Below are 21144 nucleotides of genomic sequence, written 5' to 3'. Positions count from 1 at the left end.
ATTTTAATATTTTAATAATTTTTAATATTATTTCAAAGAAAATTTAAATTTTTTGTAAGAAATAATTTTTTTAAAATTTTTAATTTCAAATTTTAATCAAAAAAAAATTTAAATTTAATCTATAAAAAAATCAAAATAATCTCAAAATTAAAAAAAAGATTAAATTAAAATCATTTTGAAAAATAAAAAAAAGTAGCACAAATAAATAGATTTTTCCAGAAAAAAACTTGTCCAAAGGTTAAACTAAAAATTTCAAATATTTAACAAAAAAAAAACTTATAAATCGAAGAAGGACTAGAAACTAATTAAAGATTCAATAATTCATAACTGTGAGAAAAAGTTTTTTTTCACTGTCCATTGCATCAAAATGCAATTGATTGATATTCATGTAGCAAAAAACAAGAAAAAAAATTTTTTATAGCATTTGCGAGAAAAATCGATGTGTCAGAACGCAACAAGTCCATGAACAGTTAATATGGGACAAAAATGGAATTTACCCGAAGACAAAAATATCAATTTCGGCAAAATCGGTAATTACAGAGGTTGGACCTTTTCATCTCTTGCGTGTGCCAAAATCGATCGCGTAATTAGTAGTGATTATTTTTGACGCGTGTGACTTTCCAAGTGCCTTTCAATGTTCAATGCAGTTGGTTTTTTCCACACACAAATTTTTTTTATGTCACTCTATATATGATTTTTCTTACTTTCTAGCTAAGCAATCCCTCTAGCTTGTTAATGCGCCACAGCTCTGAAAACATTCAGCAACATCTACGACCATTTACAGCCACCACAATCACAAGAAACACACCGAGTGACCGCAATAATAACCACGTCGAAGGTGTCAACGTGAATAGTGACACCATTTTATCACTACTCAACTCCCATACCGCGCGTAATTCCGTAAATAATCATAGCAATCAGTATCTGAACATTAATAGGAGATCTGTGTCGTCGCCGGTTTCCGGTAAATTGGGAAGGGAATTGAGTGTGGCGAGTGTCAATGCGTTGTACGAGGAGTATTGCACGTCGGCCGATAAAAATGTGATAAAATTGTACAATCAGGAGCACCAGAGATCAATGCATAGATTAAATAGTGAAAGTGAAAATCGCAAAGGAACTCCAATTCCCGAAGAAATTACCGCGAGAGACAGTGCAGCGATAAATAACGCGAAAAATGAGTCGCTCATGGAAGACTTGGACGACATAATCGAAAGTCCAAAGTTGTCAAATAATTCGCGATATCCTGTGAAAAATGATACAAATATTTGGATTAACACGTCGACAGCAAGCGACGAAACTGTGGCAGCCGACTCCAGTGTGTTGATGGGACAAAAAAGTACTGATAGGTAAGGCGAACAATTTATTTCTCTACATTTTTTTTATGTCAACGTGTTAAACGTTAAAAGGGTTGTTTTGTGAAAACAACGGTAATTTTCCTAATTAGGCCTTTATTAAGGAGACGACAAGTAATTGTTAGTTGAGCTAGTTGACATTTTAATTCAACTTTAATAACAACTCGTTTTATTTTAGTGGAAAATTTCCTGATTTTTTTTTTATTTTTCAACAATTTTGCAGATAAAATGACAGATTGAGCTTTAAAGAAATTATCTAAATTTTTTTAAAGTTAAATTTCGTAATGAAAATATTGACAATGTTTTACAAATTATTTTTATGTAAAAGTTTTAAACTTCGGTTTTGAGTTTCAATTCAATTTTTTTAAAGTTTTTTTTATGAAATTTATAAAATATTTGAACTTGATATTAATTCATAAAAAATATTTTAATTATTTTTTTTACTGAAATTTTTAAAATTTAAAGAATAAATTAAATTAAATAAAATTGAATTAAATAGATTAAATTTCACATTTTGACCTAATTTTTATAAAAAAATATTTTCCTTAATTTTTTTTCTTATATTTTAAAACTTTTCTATTTTAAGGGCAAAATTTTCTTATAATTCAATTAAATTCGAATTAAATTTAAAATTTAAAAAAATGTTTTGACGAAATAAATTTAATTTATTTTTTACTATTTTTTTTCTTTTTTTCGTCAGTAAAAAAATTTTTGACAGATGTCAAACTTACAACTTCAATGTTGTGTCAAAAATGACATTTTTAACATTTTTATTTGAAATAAATATTATGAAAAATAATTTAATTTCATAATTTTAATTAAATCATGATAAAAATTTATTTTTTTTACAGATATCAAATTAACAATTCTGATCTCAAAATTTTTTCGTTCAAAGTTTATCAGTTTTTTTTTCATGAGAAAATTTTACATAAAAATATACATAAAATGAAAGTTTTGACTAAAAATCAAAAATTTTGACAAATGTCACTTTGACACTTTTAAAATTTGTTGAATGAAAAATGACAAATCTACGAATTTTTTAGTCCATAAAATTTACTTGATCGCTCCGTAAAATATCAACTCCAGTTATTATCATGCACCCACTTGTATAAATTTACTTTTTACTGCAATTGAGACAAAATCGATTGTTTCAAAATAATGAAATGACGTGTTTTTTTGAAATCAATAAATTCTCCATAACGTTCCGTCGTGCCTGTCGAAGGAAATTCATTGATAAAAAAGTGAGCTGGAATGAAAATACAACTATGAAGATTGATCAATTATGCATAAACAAAAGTAATTTATCGATATATCGTGTCCGATGCGATGCACGATAACGTAGGAGTAGAATGATGTAAATGAAACATCTGTTAGATCCTTTAATTAATTATTTATTTACTTTTGTGATAGTCGTTGCGAGCGAAGCGCATGTTCTCTTCAAGTGCCCACAGCGCGCTATCACGGCCATCATCGCCGTCGTCGTCGTCGCCACTGCCGCGTAAGTGAGTGAAAATTGTGTCAATAAGTAGGTGGATGAATTACTTAACGTCCGTAAATGACATTACACCGTCGACGCGTTTTGTCGTGTGTTACCAAAAAATTTTAAGGAGGTTTTCGTGCCCGATGAAAATAGACAAAAAGAGAATTTTTGAAAGTGTGTTTTTTTTAATTGCGTGTCACTTATTTTTAGATCTTACGTCAATCGATCGACTAACCAGACGTCTCCATTCTTCTAATTCTTTTAGTGATCCTTTTGGTGCCAAAATAATTGCCGAGGAGCATCCTCTTGGAACGCCTTTGAGTTTCGACGCCGCCATGCTGACCGAAACGGAGCTCAATTCCGTCAACAACAGCAAGACGCTGGTGAAAGATCAGCAAATTACCCAGTCATTTCTCATAAATGAACGCCAAAAAAACGAAATGGAAAAAATGGATCCGCCAAAGGAGGATTCGACGTCGCAGCGAAACAACAGTGCACGATCAAAGCAAAGCACCTCAAAGTCAAATCATTTTTCGCTGAAACATTACATGAGCAACAACAATCGGAAAGTTAGTGATTCGAGTAGGAAGCAAAGTAATTCGAGTGAGGTGAGTTTTTTTATATTTTTGTAATTTTTTGAGAAAATCTCAAATATATATATTTTTTTTTGTGCGAAAAGAAAGATTCTAAAATATGTACATAAAATTAATCGAAAATTGCCAAAAAAATTAATAAAAAAATTAAATTAGGCCGCTCCAAATTTTTTTTGAACTTTTTGTCCCCATTTCAAAAGTCGAAAATCCAATGGGGCAAAAAAAAAAAAAGTTAAAAATTTCATCAAAAATGGCCGTTTTTTGGCATATTTTCATGATTTTACAAGAAATTTTCAAAAAAAAAAAATTTAATTTTTGTTAGCTTTTAGCATTGAAAATGATATATTATAAAGAATTTCCTTCTCTAAAAATATTTTTTCAAAAATCAGTGAACTGATGTTTTCAAAATTTTTTTCAAATTTTTTTTGTGAAGAATTATTTTTCAGTTTTTTAGTTGAATTGCTCTGAAACCAACTTTAAATAAGAAATTATCAATGAAGATACTTTAAAAACAACGAAAATATTAATCATCGGTCAAAAATTTATGAATATTTGTCATTTTATATGAAAAAGTATTTCAAAAATTTTTTTTTTTTTTTTTGATGCTCCCCCCATTTTGAAAAAATGTTTTTGGGACAAAAATTTCGAAATAAATTTGGAGCGGCCTTAATAAAAATTAATAATTATTAAAAAAAAAATAAAATAAATTTAAATGTGCTAACATTTTTACCAAAAACTCGACAATACTTCAATTTTTAATTTTTTAAATATTTTTTAAATTAAAATTTGTATTTTGTTTTAATGTTTTAAATTATTTAAAAATTATTTTTTTAATTTTATATTTAACTAACTAAACTTGAAAGTTTTATTTCAAAATTTAAAAAAAAAAAACAAAATTTTTAAAAAAAATATTTTTTTTTATTAATTTTTATTGAATTTAAACCAAAAGTTTGAAGTTTTTTAACTTTTTTCTTAAATTCGTAAAATGAGCAAAATTAAGTAAAATTTTTAAGATTTTTGTTTTTGGTTTAAAAAAGTTTTTTCATATTTCCTAATAAAAAAAAATTTGTTGAAAATTGAAATTTTTTAAAAAATATAAATTTGGTAAAAAAAGAAAACTATTTTTTAAATAAATTTTTTACCAGGGCCTCGATCCCGAATCCCTCATGTTCCGTGATGGCCGTCGCAAAATCGACATGGTCCTGTGCTACGAGGAGGAAGAAGAGGGCGTCATGACCGAACAAGAAGCCATTCGCCGCGAACAACGTCGCGTTTTCCAGGAGAATCTCATCAAGGAAGGCCTGGAAATCGAAATTGAGCCGCGCACAATGTCCTTCGACGAGAAAACGTCCTTCGTGAAAATCCACATTCCGTGGCGCGTCGAGAACCGTTATGCCGAAGTGATGAACTTGAAACTTCCTGTAAAGCGCTTCATAACAATCAGTGTCAAGGCATGGGTAAAACACTATTTTACACAAATTCCGGTTGCAATTAATTTAAATTTCGCATTGTAGGACGAGGAGAAGGAAACGCGACAATGGCGCATCATGCTCAAGAAATACTGGAACATGTTTCGCGAGTTTCGCAGTTATGACAAGAAAAAAATCGAAAATGAGCCGTCATTTTGGACCGCAACGGAGGGCGGTGTGCCCGAGGAGATGTTTATCGTGAAGGATCGCATGACGCATTTTACGAGTGCGCAACGCAGCATGATCGTTATGCAAATTTTACTTCGTACGAGGTTTGATGACACCGAAAGAGTAAGTTTTTTCACGAAATTCCTTTAAAAATCAGTAAAAAATCAAAATTTTCGTAGGTTGGCATCCGTCGATTACTGAATGACGCGACGTACGTTGCTTGTTTCCCGTTGCACGAAGGCCGTTACGATCGAAATCACTCGACCGGTCAAATGTTCGATCGACGAATCTTGTATCTCGAGTGGGCACGACCCTCGAAGCTGTACAAGAAGCAACCTTTGTGCCTCGTTCGCAAATATTTCGGGGATAAAATTGGATTTTACTTTTGTTGGCTGGGATTTTACACAAAAATGCTGTATTTTCCGGCAATTGTTGGAACTTTGTGTTTCCTTTATGGCCTGTTAACGATGTCGTCCGTCGATAATACACCGAGCAAGGAGATTTGCGACAAGGAAGGTGTGGGAAACATCACTTTGTGTCCTCTTTGTGACAAAGCATGCAGTTATCAGCTGTTGGTCGACTCGTGTCTCTTTGCGCGCTTGACTTACCTCTTTGACAATCCATCGACAGTATTTTTTGCAATCTTCATGTCGTTTTGGGGTGAGATTTTTCCCAATTTTCGTCCTGAAAATGGTAAAAAATTGAAATATTTCTTTTAGCGACAACATTTCTGGAGCTGTGGAAACGAAAACAATCAGTATTAGTGTGGGAATGGGATCTCCAAGGCACGGAAAGTGACGAAGAACCGAGACCAGAATTTGAAACTTCAGTCAAGACGTTCCGAATCAACCCGGTGACGCGAGAAAAGGAGCCTTACATGCCATTTTGGTAAGAATTTCCCCAACTTTCAACATTTTCAATCAAAATTCATGAAAAAAACTTCAGGTCCAAAGCATCTCGTTACGTACTGAGTGCCAGTGGCGTGCTTTTTATGATTTCCGTCGTCCTGGGAGCCGTCTTGGGCACAATTATCTATCGGATTTCGCTGGTTTCTGTGATATATGGTGGCGCCGGATGGTTTATCAAAACACACGCTAAATTATTCACCACAATGACTGCTGCCTTAATTAATCTTATCATTATCATGTTACTAACGCGAGTGAGTGCATGACCTTTTAGCGTTGAAAATGTCATTTTAAATTATTTTTTCTTCGTCGTAGGTGTATCATCGCATAGCTATTTACCTAACAAATTTAGAAAATCCACGAACGCAAACGGAATACGAGGACTCGTACACGTTCAAGATATTTTTCTTCGAATTTATGAACTACTACTCCTCGCTCATCTACATTGCGTTCTTCAAGGGACGATTTTACGAGCATCCAGGTGATGCGGTGGCCAGGAAGAGTGAATTTTATCGATTAAAAGGTCTGGTTTTTCGTGAAACTTGTCATTTTTGATGCAATTTTCATACAAATTTATATTTTTAGGGGACATTTGTGATCCGGCGGGATGTTTGAGTGAACTTTGTATCCAACTTGCAGTCATTATGGTTGGCAAACAGACTTGGAATAACATCATGGAGTACATTTATCCGTAAGAAAATTCAATTTTCTCATCAAAATCTGGTTTTTAAAAGTTTTTTTTGCAGTACGGTCAATAATTGGCTTCGACAACGTCGCCACAAGCAACTCACGAAAGACGCATCACATCTGCACATGGCGTGGGAACAAGACTACCACTTGCAAGATCCTGGTCGTTTGGCTTTGTTTGACGAATATCTGGAAATGAGTAAGAATTTGCATTAAAATCTTAAGAAAAATGTCAAAAATGATGAAAAATCTGTTTTTAGTCCTTCAATATGGCTTTGTTACGTTATTTGTGGCAGCTTTTCCATTAGCTCCTCTCTTCGCTTTGTTAAATAATGTGGCAGAAATTCGTTTGGATGCGTACAAGATGGTGACACAAGCTCGAAGACCCTTAGCTGAGAGGGTAGAAGACATTGGAGCGTGGTATGGAATATTAAGGTCGATCACATACATCGCCATTGTCTCAAACGTAAGAATTTTTCGACCTGATTTCTCTGTGAAAAAACATTTTTTTCGATTTTCAGGCATTCGTGATCGCGTATACGAGTGATTTTATCCCGCGCATGGTCTACAAGTACGTTTATTCGCCCCATAATGATCTCACGGGTTACATTATGCACTCGTTATCAGGTAAAAATTTATTTTTTTCATAATTTTCTTTTAATAAATGTTTATTTTTATATTTTTCAGAGTTCAACACCTCTGATTATCGCGAAGAATGGGGTTTAAAGACGCAAACAGATCCCGAAGTTTGTTTTTATCGCGGCTACCGAAAATCCTTCAACGAAACCGACGACCGTTACGGACTCAGTCCGCAATATTGGCATGTTTTTGCGGCCCGTTTGGCATTCGTTGTCGTTTTCGAGCACGTTGTCTTCATTCTCACGGGCATCTTTCAACTCTTGATACCCGACATTCCCGTGGAAGTCAAGACACAAATGCAGCGCGAACAGTTGCTGGCCAAAGAAGCAAAATACCAGCATGGCTTGAAGAAATCCAAGGAGACGGAATACACGGAACTCATTAATGCGCTGCGGGAACAGAATAATAACAGTCGCCAGGGAACAGGTTCGAGAGAAGTTTTTGGCAAAAGGTTGAAATTTACTAAAAGAACGTTTCGTTAAAGGTCTCAAAGGTTCGTGGGCACGCAGATTGAGCCGGTTGTCGCAGTCCGATAGCTTGGATGCGCATGTGGAGGTGTCGAATCGTCAAAGAAGGTCGATGGAGTCGACCGTGTGGGAAGATCCCTAGCAGGAAGGTTCATCAGCAACGAGCTCAGCTGCTGGTGAAGACGTAGAAAGTAACAAAAAATGAGGAACAGTATTTTTTTTTTCTTCAAACAACGAGCACTTATGAATTATGATGTATATAAATTCACGAATTTCTGTAAAATATATTATTGTATTAATAAATTAAATAAGAAGACATATTGAGATGCCTCAATAATTGACATCGATGTCACTTTTTATGCGAAAATTAAAATTTTAAGGTAACTTTTTTCCGTTATTTAATTAATTATTAATATATAATAATTATATAAATTTTTTAAAAAATTTTATTATTCAAAAATTTATTATTATGACTCATTTTTTAGCTGAAAATTACAATAATTGATTGCCATTTTTTAAATTTTTGGTATAAATTGTAAATTTTTAAAAATTCTGTATAAAATGGAAACATTTTTGACATTTTCTGGCTTTTTTTGATTAAAATATCATAAAAAATTTCTGTTACAATAAAATAATTCAAAAAAAAAAAAAAACAAAAAAAAATCGCTTTAATAAGGCAAATTGTAGAAAATTAAATTTTAAAGTCACGTAACCAAAATATTTTTAAATTTTTATTTTGGGATATTTGGTTTAATTTTTTAACTTTTGAGTTCAAATTTGAAAATTTAAATTAATTTAATGTTAAGAAAATCAAGAAAATTCAAAAATATTTATTTCCTTCCCTCATAAAAATTTGTTTTTATGCAGTTAAGTTTTTGAAAAATCTTATTTTCAAAAATAAAAAAAATTGAAAAAAAGCTGTAAGAAAATTCTTAAAAAAATTTCGCTTTTTATTTATTTTTTAAATGCTTTTTTTCAATTTTTTTTTATGCAATGTTTTTGAAAAATTTGATTTTTTAACTGTAAACATTTTTTTGAAAACAAAAATTCAATAATTTTTATAAACAAAAATAAAAATAAAAAAAAATTAAAAAACTTGCAACAAAAGCTGTAAGAATATTTTAAAAATATACTTATATATATTTTTTTTAATTTTCTTTTAAAAAAATTGATGTTTTTTAACAAAAAAAAAATAATAATTTTCTATCAGAATTGATTTAAAATTATTAATTTTACTCAAAATTTCCATACAAAATTACTAAAATTTTTATTTTAATTTTTTTAAATTATTTTCTTTCACAACATTGAATTTGAACATTCCCCGTTCCAGCTAACCGTGAATTACAACAGCAATAAAACGCTATTTCATTGCGTCAAAAACGCTATTTTCCAAATACGGCACGTAATAACGGGTTTCTCGCTTGATTTCCGTTAAAATCTCTTGAAATATTTTCTTTTGTAACATTTTTTATGGAAATCCGACGTCACAAAGCCCTTTTTCGGCACAAAATCCACTAAAACTTGAATTTATCGCGGAACCACGTGTCCGATAACCGTTTCGCAATTAACGGTAATGCATGGAGAAAAAGCCCGATTCCCCTGCAATTTCCCCTGCTCATTAGCAATCGGTTTGGGAAGTCAAGCCACATCCGACGTGTTTTACATTACTAGATAATCTCATTGTTGTTTTGTTATTGCCACCACCAGCTACCACAAGAAAAATCGTACTCGTACGACGTGCCGAGAAATGATTTCTTATTAAATACCCACGTAGCAGCTAGAAATATAAAAAAAGAAACGCAACAACACACTCACACTCGAAAATAATCGTAATTTTTTCTCGAGCTGTGTTCACAAATCATTCGGCTGTTTGTGCTCAAGCAAGATAGTTCATTATATTGTTTGCTTCTTGCTGCAAAAGACACTTCTCTGCTGCTGGAAAGGTGACGGAGTGCACAAACATTTTTTTTAAGTAATAATTTTTCAAGTGCTAAAAACGTGAAAAAAAAAATAAAAATATAGAGAAAAAAGTTTAGAGGAACTAATTAAACAATGACGAAATTTTTTGCCATTGCATTATTTTGTGCGCTGGCAGTAGCAACTGGTAAGTAATTTTTTTTATTTCATTTTTTTTATTTTCGAAATAATTTTAGAAATAAAAATTTTTTGTTTTGTTAATCGAGCAAAAGGGCATGAAATTCGGTGATTTACATACAATGTGTGTGAGATAAAAGTGAAATTTAAATTATTATTTTTATTTTATTAATTTTGAATTCATCTAAAAAAAACGAAATTTCTCGTGAATATTTTAACATTTTTTTATGGATTTTTGTGTACTGCATAACAACTTTTGGAAATTTATGTAAAAAAATTGTTTTATTAATTTGAAATTTATTTTAATCAGGACCATAATTTGGGTGCATATTTTTCACTTTGCTCTCGAACACACAAAAATATTCAAAAAAGTAAAAAGTTTTAACTCGATCGCATTTCAAGCTGCTGCTGTTACAACACCAACACACAAAAAAAAAGAAAACAAGTGCAAAATTTTTGTCTTACATAACATATCATATTCACGCAGGAATCTACAGACGCAGCATAGCAGATAAATATCTCGAAGAAAAAAAAAATAAAAATTTAAAAAAAAAATGAGCAAAAAAACAGTCAACCACAATTCTGCAAGTTATCCGTCGTAGTAATGTGGCGAAAACAGGTCTTGTCTTTGAATTAAGTGAAGCAAGCATTTCTCTCTCACTGCTTGCCTGCCTGCCTGAATTTTTTTTTTTGCACCGTGACAGCAACACACCTACCGAGATTACTTGTGTTCAATTCGTGGCAGGTAGTAATTTCGATTTTTTCGCCTTTCGTTGTTGTTTGCGTAAAACTCGTAAAAAAAATAAATAAAAAAAAAATCATGCAACACAGCATGCTTCTTACAAAAATGAAATTATTCTGACAGACGACAGACAGGGCCATTACATAAGCCACAAAAAATAAAAGAAATAAAATAAATAATTAAATAAAGAGTGAGAGGAGGACTTCTTCCCGCAAATGACATCAAAGACCTTCGAGACAAAGACCTTAAATGCAAAAAGAAGAAATAAAAAGGAGGAAAATTACCATTTTTCACATAAAAATGATAAAAAAAAATAAAATAGTAGGTTACCTTGTCAGTAAGCCATCATCTTGATATTTTTCACCGAGTTTCGTACGCATTTCAACCGCAGCAAATGCATGTCACGGTAATTTGTTGTGCTTTTTTCTCTATGCACAAATGATGTATGCAACATTCCTCTCGTCGTTGTCTACGATTTGCATTAATTGGATAATTGGGGTGTAATTGCCACGCACATTTTTCTCTATTTTTTGCTGAAATTTTATTGACATGCGAGAAAAAAAAATAATGTGGATGCGCCTAGTTAATTAATTCGTTTTTTTGTGTGGTTTTGATTTTTCATAAATATTTTTTAATTTTTAAGAATTTAAAAAAAATCTGATTTTTTAACGTTTTTTTTAATAATAAATTTTAAAATTATTTTTTAATTTTTTTTTATTAATTTAAAATTATTTAAAATTAATTTGAATTAAATTTTAACAAAATAATTTAAATTTAATTTATTTTTTTTTTTTCTAAAATAAAATTTAATTTATTTAACTTTTATAATTAAATTTATTATTTTTTTATTAATTAAAAAAATTAATATTTATTATTCATTAATAATAATTTAAATGTTAATAATTTATATTATTTAATAAAATTAAAAAGTTTAATTTTTGCAATTAAAATAATAAATATTTTCATGTTCACTTGGTGGAAAATTATTTATTTCTTTTTTTCACAAAAATATGATAAATATGTAAAAATATCGAATTTCATGCATTAAAAATAAGATAAAATTAAGCAAAAAAATTTTAAAACATTTTTTTTCTTTTTTTTTAGCGTCTGCAACAAACAGATACAAGAGACAATCAGAAGATTCGTCAAAGAAAGAGGAATCTTTCGAGCAAGAGTTATGCAAAGACAAAGATGCTGGCGAATGGTTCAGATTAGTTGCTGGTGAAGGCGACAATTGTCGTGATGTCATCCAATGTACATCATCGGTAAGTGCAAAACTGTTTTTTTCGTCGTCGTCGTGTCACAGATAAATCACAAAGCTGTGTTCACAAACCGACCAATCCCTTTCATATTATCATTTAAATATTGTGTGTCGACTTTCAAGCAAATATCTTTCAATAAGGAAATAAAATACTTCAAGTACACGCTAGATTGTTGCTCTTTTTACTCCAGTCGCCCGAGTGTGTGTGCATTTCTTTGTAACAACTGCCTACGACTCGAATTAATTATTCATTATTATTGTGCACATATCGCGCACATACACACGAGCATCAGTGATGTTATTTATTAAAAAAAAACTTTTTTTTTCATGTTTTTCAGGGTCTTCAAGCCATTCGTTGTCCGGCCGGTCTTTACTTTGACATTGAAAAGCAAACATGCGATTGGAAAGCTGCCGTCAAGAACTGCAAGTCGAAGAACAAGGAACGCAAAGTGAAACCGTTGCTCGTGACGGACGAGCCATTGTGCACAGACGGCTCCCTGGCATGCGGCGACGGCACCTGCATCGAGCGCGGACTCTTCTGCAACGGCGAAAAAGACTGCACCGACGGCTCCGATGAAAATTCATGCGGTAAGTGACCCACATTCGTTCGAACACTCCTAGCTGCTTGGCAAATCTCTATCGAATCCATTCAATTTCTTTTGAAATGTGAAACATTGAAACGCCTTTACGCGAAAAAAAAAAGATTTAACGGTTACATCAGATAATTTTTTGCTACACGCTTGCAGTTGTTCGTCGATTCGATCCGACTCGACATTAACCTGCTTTGAAAAAAATTACGAAACTGGATACAAAATATAAAATTTTAATGCACTTTCTAGTCAAACGTGAAGTTAGTGGGCTACAAAATGTTTTTAAAAAAATATCTTCCGTCGAATCTCGCGACAGCAACATTGCATAGCAATAAGCAATAAGCATTATAAGGTCAAACATCATCATCGTCGTCGTCGTCTCTTGTAATGCTAATAAATAACAACAAAAGACGTACCAAACCTCATCGTTCACGCCTGTATGAAAAATTTGTGTTTCCAACAAATAATTTCAAAATATTCTTGTTATTAAAACTCCCATTGAATGTACTCATTTATGCACACATAATATGCCAACTAAAAGCAGGTTTATAATCGCTAGCAGACAATACATTATAATATTATTGCAAATTGTAGTAGGCATTATTTCTTACTCGAATGACAGTGGCGTAGTGGATGCAAATTATTTATTTCAATTTCCTTCTAGAAAATTTTATTTTATTGAATTTTTTTTAAATTTTAATTTTTAATTTTTTTTAAGAAATTAAGAATTTTTAGGTGTTCTAGAGCAAAAAAAGACTTTTTTCAGATTTATAAATATATTTTTTTTTATTTTGTCTCATTTTTATCAATTTTTTAATTTAATTTATTTTATTTTTAAAAATTTTAATTATTTTTTTCTCATTTTCGAAACTAGATAAACTTGTTCGAAAATAATAATAAACAAGATTTAAGTTTTTAATTTTAAAATTTTGGCAGCATTTATGATTTTTTTTTTTAAATTTAACATGATTTTAAAATGTTTTAAAAGTAAAAATAACTTAAAAACGGAATATTTTGAGAATTCAGTTAAATTTTATATACCTTAACTTGGCAAAAAAACATGATTTTTTTTTATTTCAGTCGTACAAAAAAATAATATGAAAACCTTTTATCAATGTCTCTTAAAATTAAAATGAACCAAATTAAATAAAATAATTATTTAAATAAATAAAAAAATAAAATCAAGATGTCAAAGAATTTTTACGATTTTTGAGTTCTGAATTTAAATTTATACAAAATCGACCAAAAAAATTGCTTAAAAATAAACTGAAAGAAATATCATCAAATACTACAATTTTCTTCAAAAAAATGAAATATTTAAAAAAAAACGCGGTTAAAGAACAATTTTCAATAAATTTCCTTTAAAAAAATCCAAATCTACGCCTCTGCTTCTTGTACAATTCCACACATTTTAACGTTGATCGCGCACTCGCGCACACTTATGATGCAAGTTTTCGCAAAAATAAAGATTTTGACAGTAAAACTGTTAGTTATTGCATTCGACATTCCAGTGCATGTTCACTTTTATTTACATTTATGTTATTTATTTGCAACCAGAGAAAAAAATCGGCGGCGTCTAGTATTTTTTTTTTAATTTTGGCATGTGTTAGACGACAACGTCTGCGCAATTAATCTTGACGTCATTATCCTTTTATTGCTCACTACTTGGAACAAAAATAAACAATTTTTTGAATGTTAAAACAAGTAAATGCGCAAGACGTAACGCGTCGTTGTCGCCAGAGAGATGACAAGAAAAAATTGATGTTTGCCTTGCTTTCACATTTTATACATTTTATTATGTACGATCGAGCGACGATATCGACGAACTACAAAAAAAAATCATTAACAATATTTGAGTTGAATAAAGGAGACAATAACTTGTTATAGGGTATTATACAATACAGTTATGAAGCTATCAGTGGTGATACTGGTTGTGATTGCGAAATAATCGGACTTGAAATTTCGTGTAACTCTTAATTTTTACCACATATTGTATAAGTGGCACGCATACAGAGGATGCTTTTTCTTAAAATATCACCACATTAACATTTTTTGGACCAACCTTCTCGTTTATCTATTTTTTTTAACGCATGTTACTTAATGATTACGAGTGAAAACCTCGACATTGGCACGTCGACAACGGCGTCGTTGTCGCGCGATAAAAATGTAACAGTAGCCCCTCGAGCGAGCAAAAAACGGAGGAAAAAAGGATTAAATGTGTATCGAAAAAATGTCATAAATTATGTGAATTGATGATCTCCCCCATTAAATGTGTGCTTTTTTAAAAACAACTTTCATAATCTTTCTTTATTACATTTTTTTTTACTATTTATATTTATTCATGAACAAAAACTTGAATATTTTCATAAATTTTTATCGATGGTTCGGAGATGATGCATGCAGTTATTTACCGAAAAAATGAATATAATAAATAATTAATGATGATAATTTATGAACGAAATAACATTTTATGGTTTGGGTGGGACGACGATATTAATTCGATGGACAGCACAGCAGCAAAAAAAAAATGAAAATGAAATTTCTAGGCCATGACTTTAAAAAAACCCAGGAAATGATCGGAGATGTGTACGGTGTGTTTCTGTGTGGTGCGAATGAAAGTGAAAGCACATATATTGCAAAGTTGTCTTTTTTTTTGTGAGATTTACTGATTTTTTTTTTATTTCAGACATCGATAACGATCCAAATCGCGCTCCACCATGCGATCCCGCGGTCTGTGTCTTGCCCGATTGCTTCTGTTCTGAAGACGGAACTTCCGTTCCCGGTGATTTGGCGCCCAAAGATGTTCCTATGATGATCACAATCACGTTCGATGATGCCATCAACAACAACAACATTCAATTGTACAAGGATATCTTTGATGGAAAACGCAAGAACCCCAACGGATGTGACATCAAGGCCACTTTCTTCGTCTCGCACAAGTACAGCAACTACTCTGCCGTGCAGGAAACGCATCGCAAAGGACACGAAATTGCCGTGCACTCAATTACGTAAGTTATTTTTTTTTTAAATGGCGTGACTAAATGGTTATTAATTTTTTTTTTAATTTTTCTAGACACAACGACGATGAACGTTTCTGGTCGAACGCAACTGTCGATGATTGGGCAAAAGAAATGGCTGGCATGCGTATCATTATCGAAAAGTATGCCAATATTACGGATAACTCGGTAGTTGGTGTGCGTGCCCCATATTTGCGTGTCGGTGGCAACAACCAATTCACGATGATGGAAGAACAAGCATTCTTGTATGACTCCACAATCACTGCCCCGTTGTCGAATCCCCCATTGTGGCCATACACCATGTACTTCCGCATGCCACATCGCTGCCACGGAAACTTGCAAAGTTGTCCAACGCGTTCGCATGCCGTCTGGGAAATGGTGATGAATGAGCTCGATCGTCGTGAAGATCCCTCAAATGACGAATACTTGCCCGGATGCGCCATGGTTGACTCCTGCAGCAACATCTTGACCGGCGACCAATTCTACAACTTTTTGACGCACAACTTTGATCGTCACTACGACCAAAATCGTGCGCCTCTCGGTTTGTACTTCCACGCTGCCTGGTTGAAGAACAATCCCGAATTCTTGGATGCCTTCTTGTACTGGATCGACGAGATTTTGGCCAATCACAACGACGTCTACTTCGTTACCATGACACAAGTTATCCAGTGGATCCAGAACCCACGTACCGTCTCGGAGGTCAAGAACTTTGAGCCATGGAAGGAAAAGTGCAGCGTTGAGGGACAACAAGCCTGCTGGGTGCCAAATTCATGCAAATTGACGTCGAAGGAAGTTCCCGGGGAAACCATCAACTTGCAAACTTGCGTCAGATGTCCCAACAACTATCCATGGGTGAACGATCCAACTGGTGACGGATACTTCTAAGCCACACAAGACTCCCGCAACTTTCAAATTTTATCCTAAAACGTTGACAAGAAGGCCTTCTAATATATCATTCATCACGTCAGAGCTCATGTAACATCTTGGTGATGCGCAATAAAATTTATTAAAAAAAAATGTCTTGTCAAGAGAATTAGACTAAAAAAATGTTAGAAGACCAAAATTTTTATTTATCAAGTTTTATACTACCTACTCTTACTTTATTAAATAATATTCAGGCTAATAAATATAGAAAAAAAATGTAAATACCCAAAATCAAATTTTTCACCCCAAATGCCCTCTTTAAAAAAATATTTTTTTTTTATTTCGATCGAAAATACTCACACAAGAAATACACGAATTGCAATTATTATTAGGATTAACATTTGTTTTAATAATTAAAGTGATCAATCAATCAATAAATAAAACAAAAAATAAAAAAAATGCAAAATTCTCGTTTTATTCGTTTTCTGGTTGCACCTGTCACATTTCTTCTTCCGGATAGCAACTTGTCGCATACGACTTTACTTTCTCGCCTCACCTTAAGCTGCTCAAGGACTTCAAAAAAAAACGTGTTGCTTTAAATGTTCCATTTATGACGTTACAATTTAACTTTTTTTTTTGTAAGTATACATGTTGCTATGAGGGACGACGACGTTATGTACATATTTTCATTAGAAAGATGGCAGAAAGTGAGTTTGAAAGTTTTCGTTCAATGAATTACTTTGCTACTAATTTAACTTTAAATAAATAAATTAAAGTTTATTTATTTATTTTAATAAAATTCAATTAAACGTTATAGATTTCTTTTTTTAAATTCCAGTTTTAATAATATTTTTTTTATTTTTTTTTTTTTTTTTTAAAAAATATTTATGAAAAAAAACTTAGTTTTAACTTTTATTTGAGGAAATTTGATTGATAAAAATATATTTAAAAAATATCTTTTGAAAACTTAATTTTATATATATTTTTTCATGCGTTTAAAAATAGCTTAATTTTTTTTCAATTTTAATCTATTTTAGATTTTTTGTTAAAAATAAAAAAATTGCTTCAAATTTATTTTTAAGATTTTTTTTAAAGATATAAAAAAATCAGTTTTAAATAAATTAAAATAAAACAGAATTTTCACAAAAAAAAAATTGTTTAAACAAAAATATTTTTATAAAAAAAAAATAAAATTTAATTGACAAAAAAAATAGAAACGGACAACAAAACGGGTAAAATCCATTAATTTCCAATCCTTCGAAATGCGATAAAAACCAGAAGTGTGACATAAAAATTCTGGTTTTTTCGATGTTCTACATATTTTTATGCGTACACGTTGTACCAGTTACGTGGATTGCACCATCGATTCTGATTTCGTAGAAAAAGTATTTGGTAATTTGAATATTTGTAGTCACCCTTGTACGAATTTTTAATTAAATGACTTTCGAGAAGCAGCTGAAAAAACCTTGAGGTGGCTTTGTTGACGTGTTTTCACTTGTTTACGATGATAATGATCAACAAAAGAAGGAAAAAAAGGCAAAAATTGGATTGTTTGTAAATAAAATTGAATTCACTTTTTCTCTCGTTTGACACTAATTAAAAACAAAACTGCGACAAAATAACTTTCGATTCAAAAACAAATGAAGACGAAATAGATGCGAAGAGTTGCCTGGTTGCAAAAAAAATTTAAAAAAATTTACGAATATAGGTGGATGTGTCAGCGGAGCAAGCGATCAAGTCATGTCATGGCAGTGTAGGCATCGACGAGTAAAATAAAATAAAAAAAAAAAAAACAAAAACATAAAGGTTCAATTGAATAAATTTAAATAACAAGATCTTTAAATGAGTTGTGTGTGTTTGCATCATAAAGCACCGTGTAATGTGAGCGAGAGTATGTAGGCCTCTGCATTGTTCACGAAGATTATATTGTTGTTGTTGCTGTTGTCTATGTATTAATACGGCCGAAACGACAACGACGACGTGCATGCAGAGTGGCACACAATTTTTATTGATAACACACGACGGAGGAATGCTCCTCGTTTTTTACACAAATTACTTAGATATGAGATTTGAACTGAAAAGAAGAGAGTTTTTGCTAATAGGAACATCCAGGGAAGGGTTTTTTTGTCGGGATTGGTCGGGAGTTGGTATAAAATCAAAATTTCTAATTCAACTTACGAATTTTGAATTTAACTTAAAAAATTTTGAATTCGACTCACAAATTTCAAATTTGACTTTGTTCGACTTACAAATTTTGAATTTGACTCACGAATTTCAAATTCAACTCACGAATTTCGAATTCGACTCGCAAATTTTGAATTCGACTCATGAATTTCGAATTCGACTTACGAATTTCAAACTCGACTTACGAATTTCGAATTCGACTCACAAATTTCTAATTTTTTGACTTGAAAATTTTTATTTCGAATTCGACTCACAAATTTCGAAATCGACTCAGAAATTTTGAATTCGACTCACAAATTTCCAATTCGACTCACAAATTTTGAATTCGACTCACAAGTTTCTAATTTTCGACTTACAAATTTTTAATTCGAATCACGAATTTTGAATTGAACTTCAAAAATTTCGAATTCGACCCACAAATTTTGAATTCGACACACGAGTTTCTAATTTTTAAAATCTTCAAATCCAAGTCTTGTATTTCGAATTTGACTCAAAAATTACGGATTCGATTCACAAAATTTTGAATTCGACTCACGACTGGAACTCGACTAAAACTAGACTGAGAATTTTTTAATAATTTTTATTTTAGATTATATCATGTTTTGAATTCGACTGGCGAATTCAGTTTTGCTCCATAATTTTTTGAATACGACCTAAAAATATGAAATAAAAGAAATAAACGCCCTCCCTGATCATTCTGCCATCGTTTCGCGACCGAAACTCGTCTCTCGCAAGCGAACTAATTTTTATGTACAACGGAAATGCTCACTCAAAGCACACAAAAAAAAATCATTACACATTGAGTTGTTGATGAGAGTAAATCTAATTTTTCAATAAAACCAGTGTGACATACTCGAAAATTTTTGATCGAAAGTGTCCCCAGAAGAAAAAAAATCATCGAAGAAAATGTATTTTACATTCAAATATTTCGCAAGTCTCACGTTGATTGCATTGCTGGCGATTTGCATCGTGCATCCCAACGCCGTGCTCGCAGCCGCCACCGACTCACAAATCACCACACATCAACAAGTAATACCTTTTCAAGTGATTCACTCAATTCTAGAACCCATTTATTTTCAATAAAATTAACTCTTTTTTTCTTGCGACGCAGATGAGCAGACAAAAGCGAGAATCGTTTTGCGGTCGATACCAAGCGTGCGGTTGGCAAATCTACGACAAGGAAACAGACGAGCTGCACTCGTTCGAGCACAGCCAGTAAATACAAATTTTATTAAACTTTTTTTTTCTTTCGCTCGAATTTTTTTCATGCAAATTTTTAATTTTTTAAACAAAACAGGTTTTGTCACTGCAGAACATCGCAAAAGTGTTTAAAAGGAGATTACTCGGCGTCACAGAAAAAGTACATATACAAATGTTGGAAACCACGCTCGTAAATCCACGCAGCAACGACGACAACCGAACCACACAATTATTAACTAAAAAATATTAACTAACATGATATTTTATGTAAAAATGCACCAAATCAGTTTTATATACAAAAATATAGGAGTTAAGATATTCAGTTATTATTGAAAAAAACAAAATCTGAGTGTTCTAAAATCAATCAAATTTTGCATGCAAATCGAACACGAGCGACATTGCATAAAGTTGAAAGGAAAATTTTCTCCTCGTCTTTGTCGGAAGTTGATCAAGTAGTTTTTTTTATTGCTGTTTATGCTAAATAGACCACAAAAGAGGCGAAAAGTCGGCAAATCAATGAGCTTACTTTTTTTATTGACTATCTTCTTCCTCCCTATGCGTGACAATTCCGACAAAAAAACAGTGATTTGATAAATTTTATTGTTTACCATTTCTTTGCAAGTCAATGAAATCATTAATCAGATTATAAAGTCGTCGTCGGTCTTTCTTTCTTTTTAATGATAATTATTTTTTTTTTGTAAGATTAATTTTTTATTTTTAAGTACAGCGTTTTTTATTTTTTTTTTCTTCGTAAAATTCAAGAATTTAAATCCAAATTTGTTTTTTTAAGATTTTTTATTCTTTTTAAAATATATTTTTTTGAAATTAATTTAAATAAGTACCTTCATTTTATTATTATGTAAAATTTAAAAAAAAAGTAACAGTTGAAGAAATAACATTTAATTTTATTGTAATGTTTTATTATGCAATTACAGATTCACGGGTTTTTTCAACAATTTATTTTTATCTGTTCTCTTTTTTATGAAAATATGAAGAAATTAAATTTATTTGTTTTCAACTTTCCAAAAATAATTTCCTTTAATTTTTAAATTTTACTTTTAAATTATAGCGAATAAATTTTATATTAAAATTTTTTGCTGCCCCCTCCGATTTTATCGAAAAAATTCAGGGGGAAAAATAAAAATTAAATTAAAAATTGAAATATTTTTGACATTTTTTGGAAATTTTTTAAATAAAAAATCATAAAGTGTAATTAAATATACTAAATTTGCTTTAACAAACCGTTTTCTATTAAATACAGATGAAAAAACTTTTGAAGTCACCTGACCAAAATTTTTTTTTTCAAAAATTTTAATTTTGTTTGATTTTGTTTAATTTTTCTGCAATTTTGAGTTCAAATTTTAAAAAAATAATATGTTTAATTAATCAAATGTTAAAAATTTATTTTTTTTATTTATGAAAATCCTCATGT

At 31.2% G+C, this 21144-nt stretch overlaps 2 protein-coding genes and 1 long non-coding RNA gene across 3 annotated transcripts; all 3 read left to right on the top strand.

The window, feature by feature from the left end:
* The first annotated feature begins 475 nt into the window (after window positions 1-475).
* LOC134828043 (anoctamin-4) lies at window positions 476-7902 on the top strand. The gene is made up of 15 exons (XM_063840991.1): window positions 476-583; window positions 712-1346; window positions 3098-3440; window positions 4571-4882; window positions 4940-5185; window positions 5242-5722; window positions 5782-5950; window positions 6008-6221; window positions 6283-6490; window positions 6553-6658; window positions 6714-6853; window positions 6915-7120; window positions 7176-7281; window positions 7342-7719; window positions 7778-7902. The coding sequence occupies exons 1-15, from the start codon at window positions 476-478 to the stop codon at window positions 7900-7902; spliced, it is 3777 nt and encodes a 1258-aa protein (XP_063697061.1).
* A 1767-nt stretch (window positions 7903-9669) lies between these two features.
* On the top strand, window positions 9670-16716 carry LOC134832473 (chitin deacetylase 1). Its single transcript, XM_063846540.1, has 5 exons — window positions 9670-9864; window positions 11701-11861; window positions 12196-12445; window positions 15134-15455; window positions 15521-16716. The coding sequence occupies exons 1-5, from the start codon at window positions 9813-9815 to the stop codon at window positions 16347-16349; spliced, it is 1614 nt and encodes a 537-aa protein (XP_063702610.1). The 5' UTR covers window positions 9670-9812; the 3' UTR covers window positions 16350-16716.
* Window positions 16717-19321: 2605 nt separating this feature from the next.
* Window positions 19322-20279, top strand: LOC134827251 (uncharacterized). Its single transcript, XR_010161759.1, has 3 exons — window positions 19322-19541; window positions 19624-19727; window positions 19810-20279. It is a non-coding gene; the product is annotated as an uncharacterized LOC134827251 (long non-coding RNA).
* Window positions 20280-21144: the final 865 nt, after the last annotated feature.

The sequence above is a fragment of the Culicoides brevitarsis genome, chromosome 1 (genome assembly GCF_036172545.1).
Source record: "Culicoides brevitarsis isolate CSIRO-B50_1 chromosome 1, AGI_CSIRO_Cbre_v1, whole genome shotgun sequence".
In the NCBI taxonomy this organism is placed as follows: Eukaryota; Metazoa; Arthropoda; class Insecta; order Diptera; family Ceratopogonidae; genus Culicoides; species Culicoides brevitarsis.
The sequence above is the reverse complement of the archived record's forward strand: the minus strand, read 5'-3'. Positions and strand labels throughout refer to the sequence as shown.

Coding starts and splice junctions, on each gene's coding strand:
- LOC134828043 (XM_063840991.1), top strand. CDS start 476: ATGGGACAAAAATGGAATTTACCCGAAGACAAAAATATCAATTTCGGC. Junction 5,951..6,007: donor GAGCCTTACATGCCATTTTG/GTAAGAATTTCC, acceptor AAAAAACTTCAG/GTCCAAAGCATCTCGTTACG. Junction 6,222..6,282: donor TTATCATGTTACTAACGCGA/GTGAGTGCATGA, acceptor TCTTCGTCGTAG/GTGTATCATCGCATAGCTAT.
- LOC134832473 (XM_063846540.1), top strand. CDS start 9,813: ATGACGAAATTTTTTGCCATTGCATTATTTTGTGCGCTGGCAGTAGCA. Junction 9,865..11,700: donor TGCGCTGGCAGTAGCAACTG/GTAAGTAATTTT, acceptor CTTTTTTTTTAG/CGTCTGCAACAAACAGATAC. Junction 15,456..15,520: donor ATTGCCGTGCACTCAATTAC/GTAAGTTATTTT, acceptor TAATTTTTCTAG/ACACAACGACGATGAACGTT.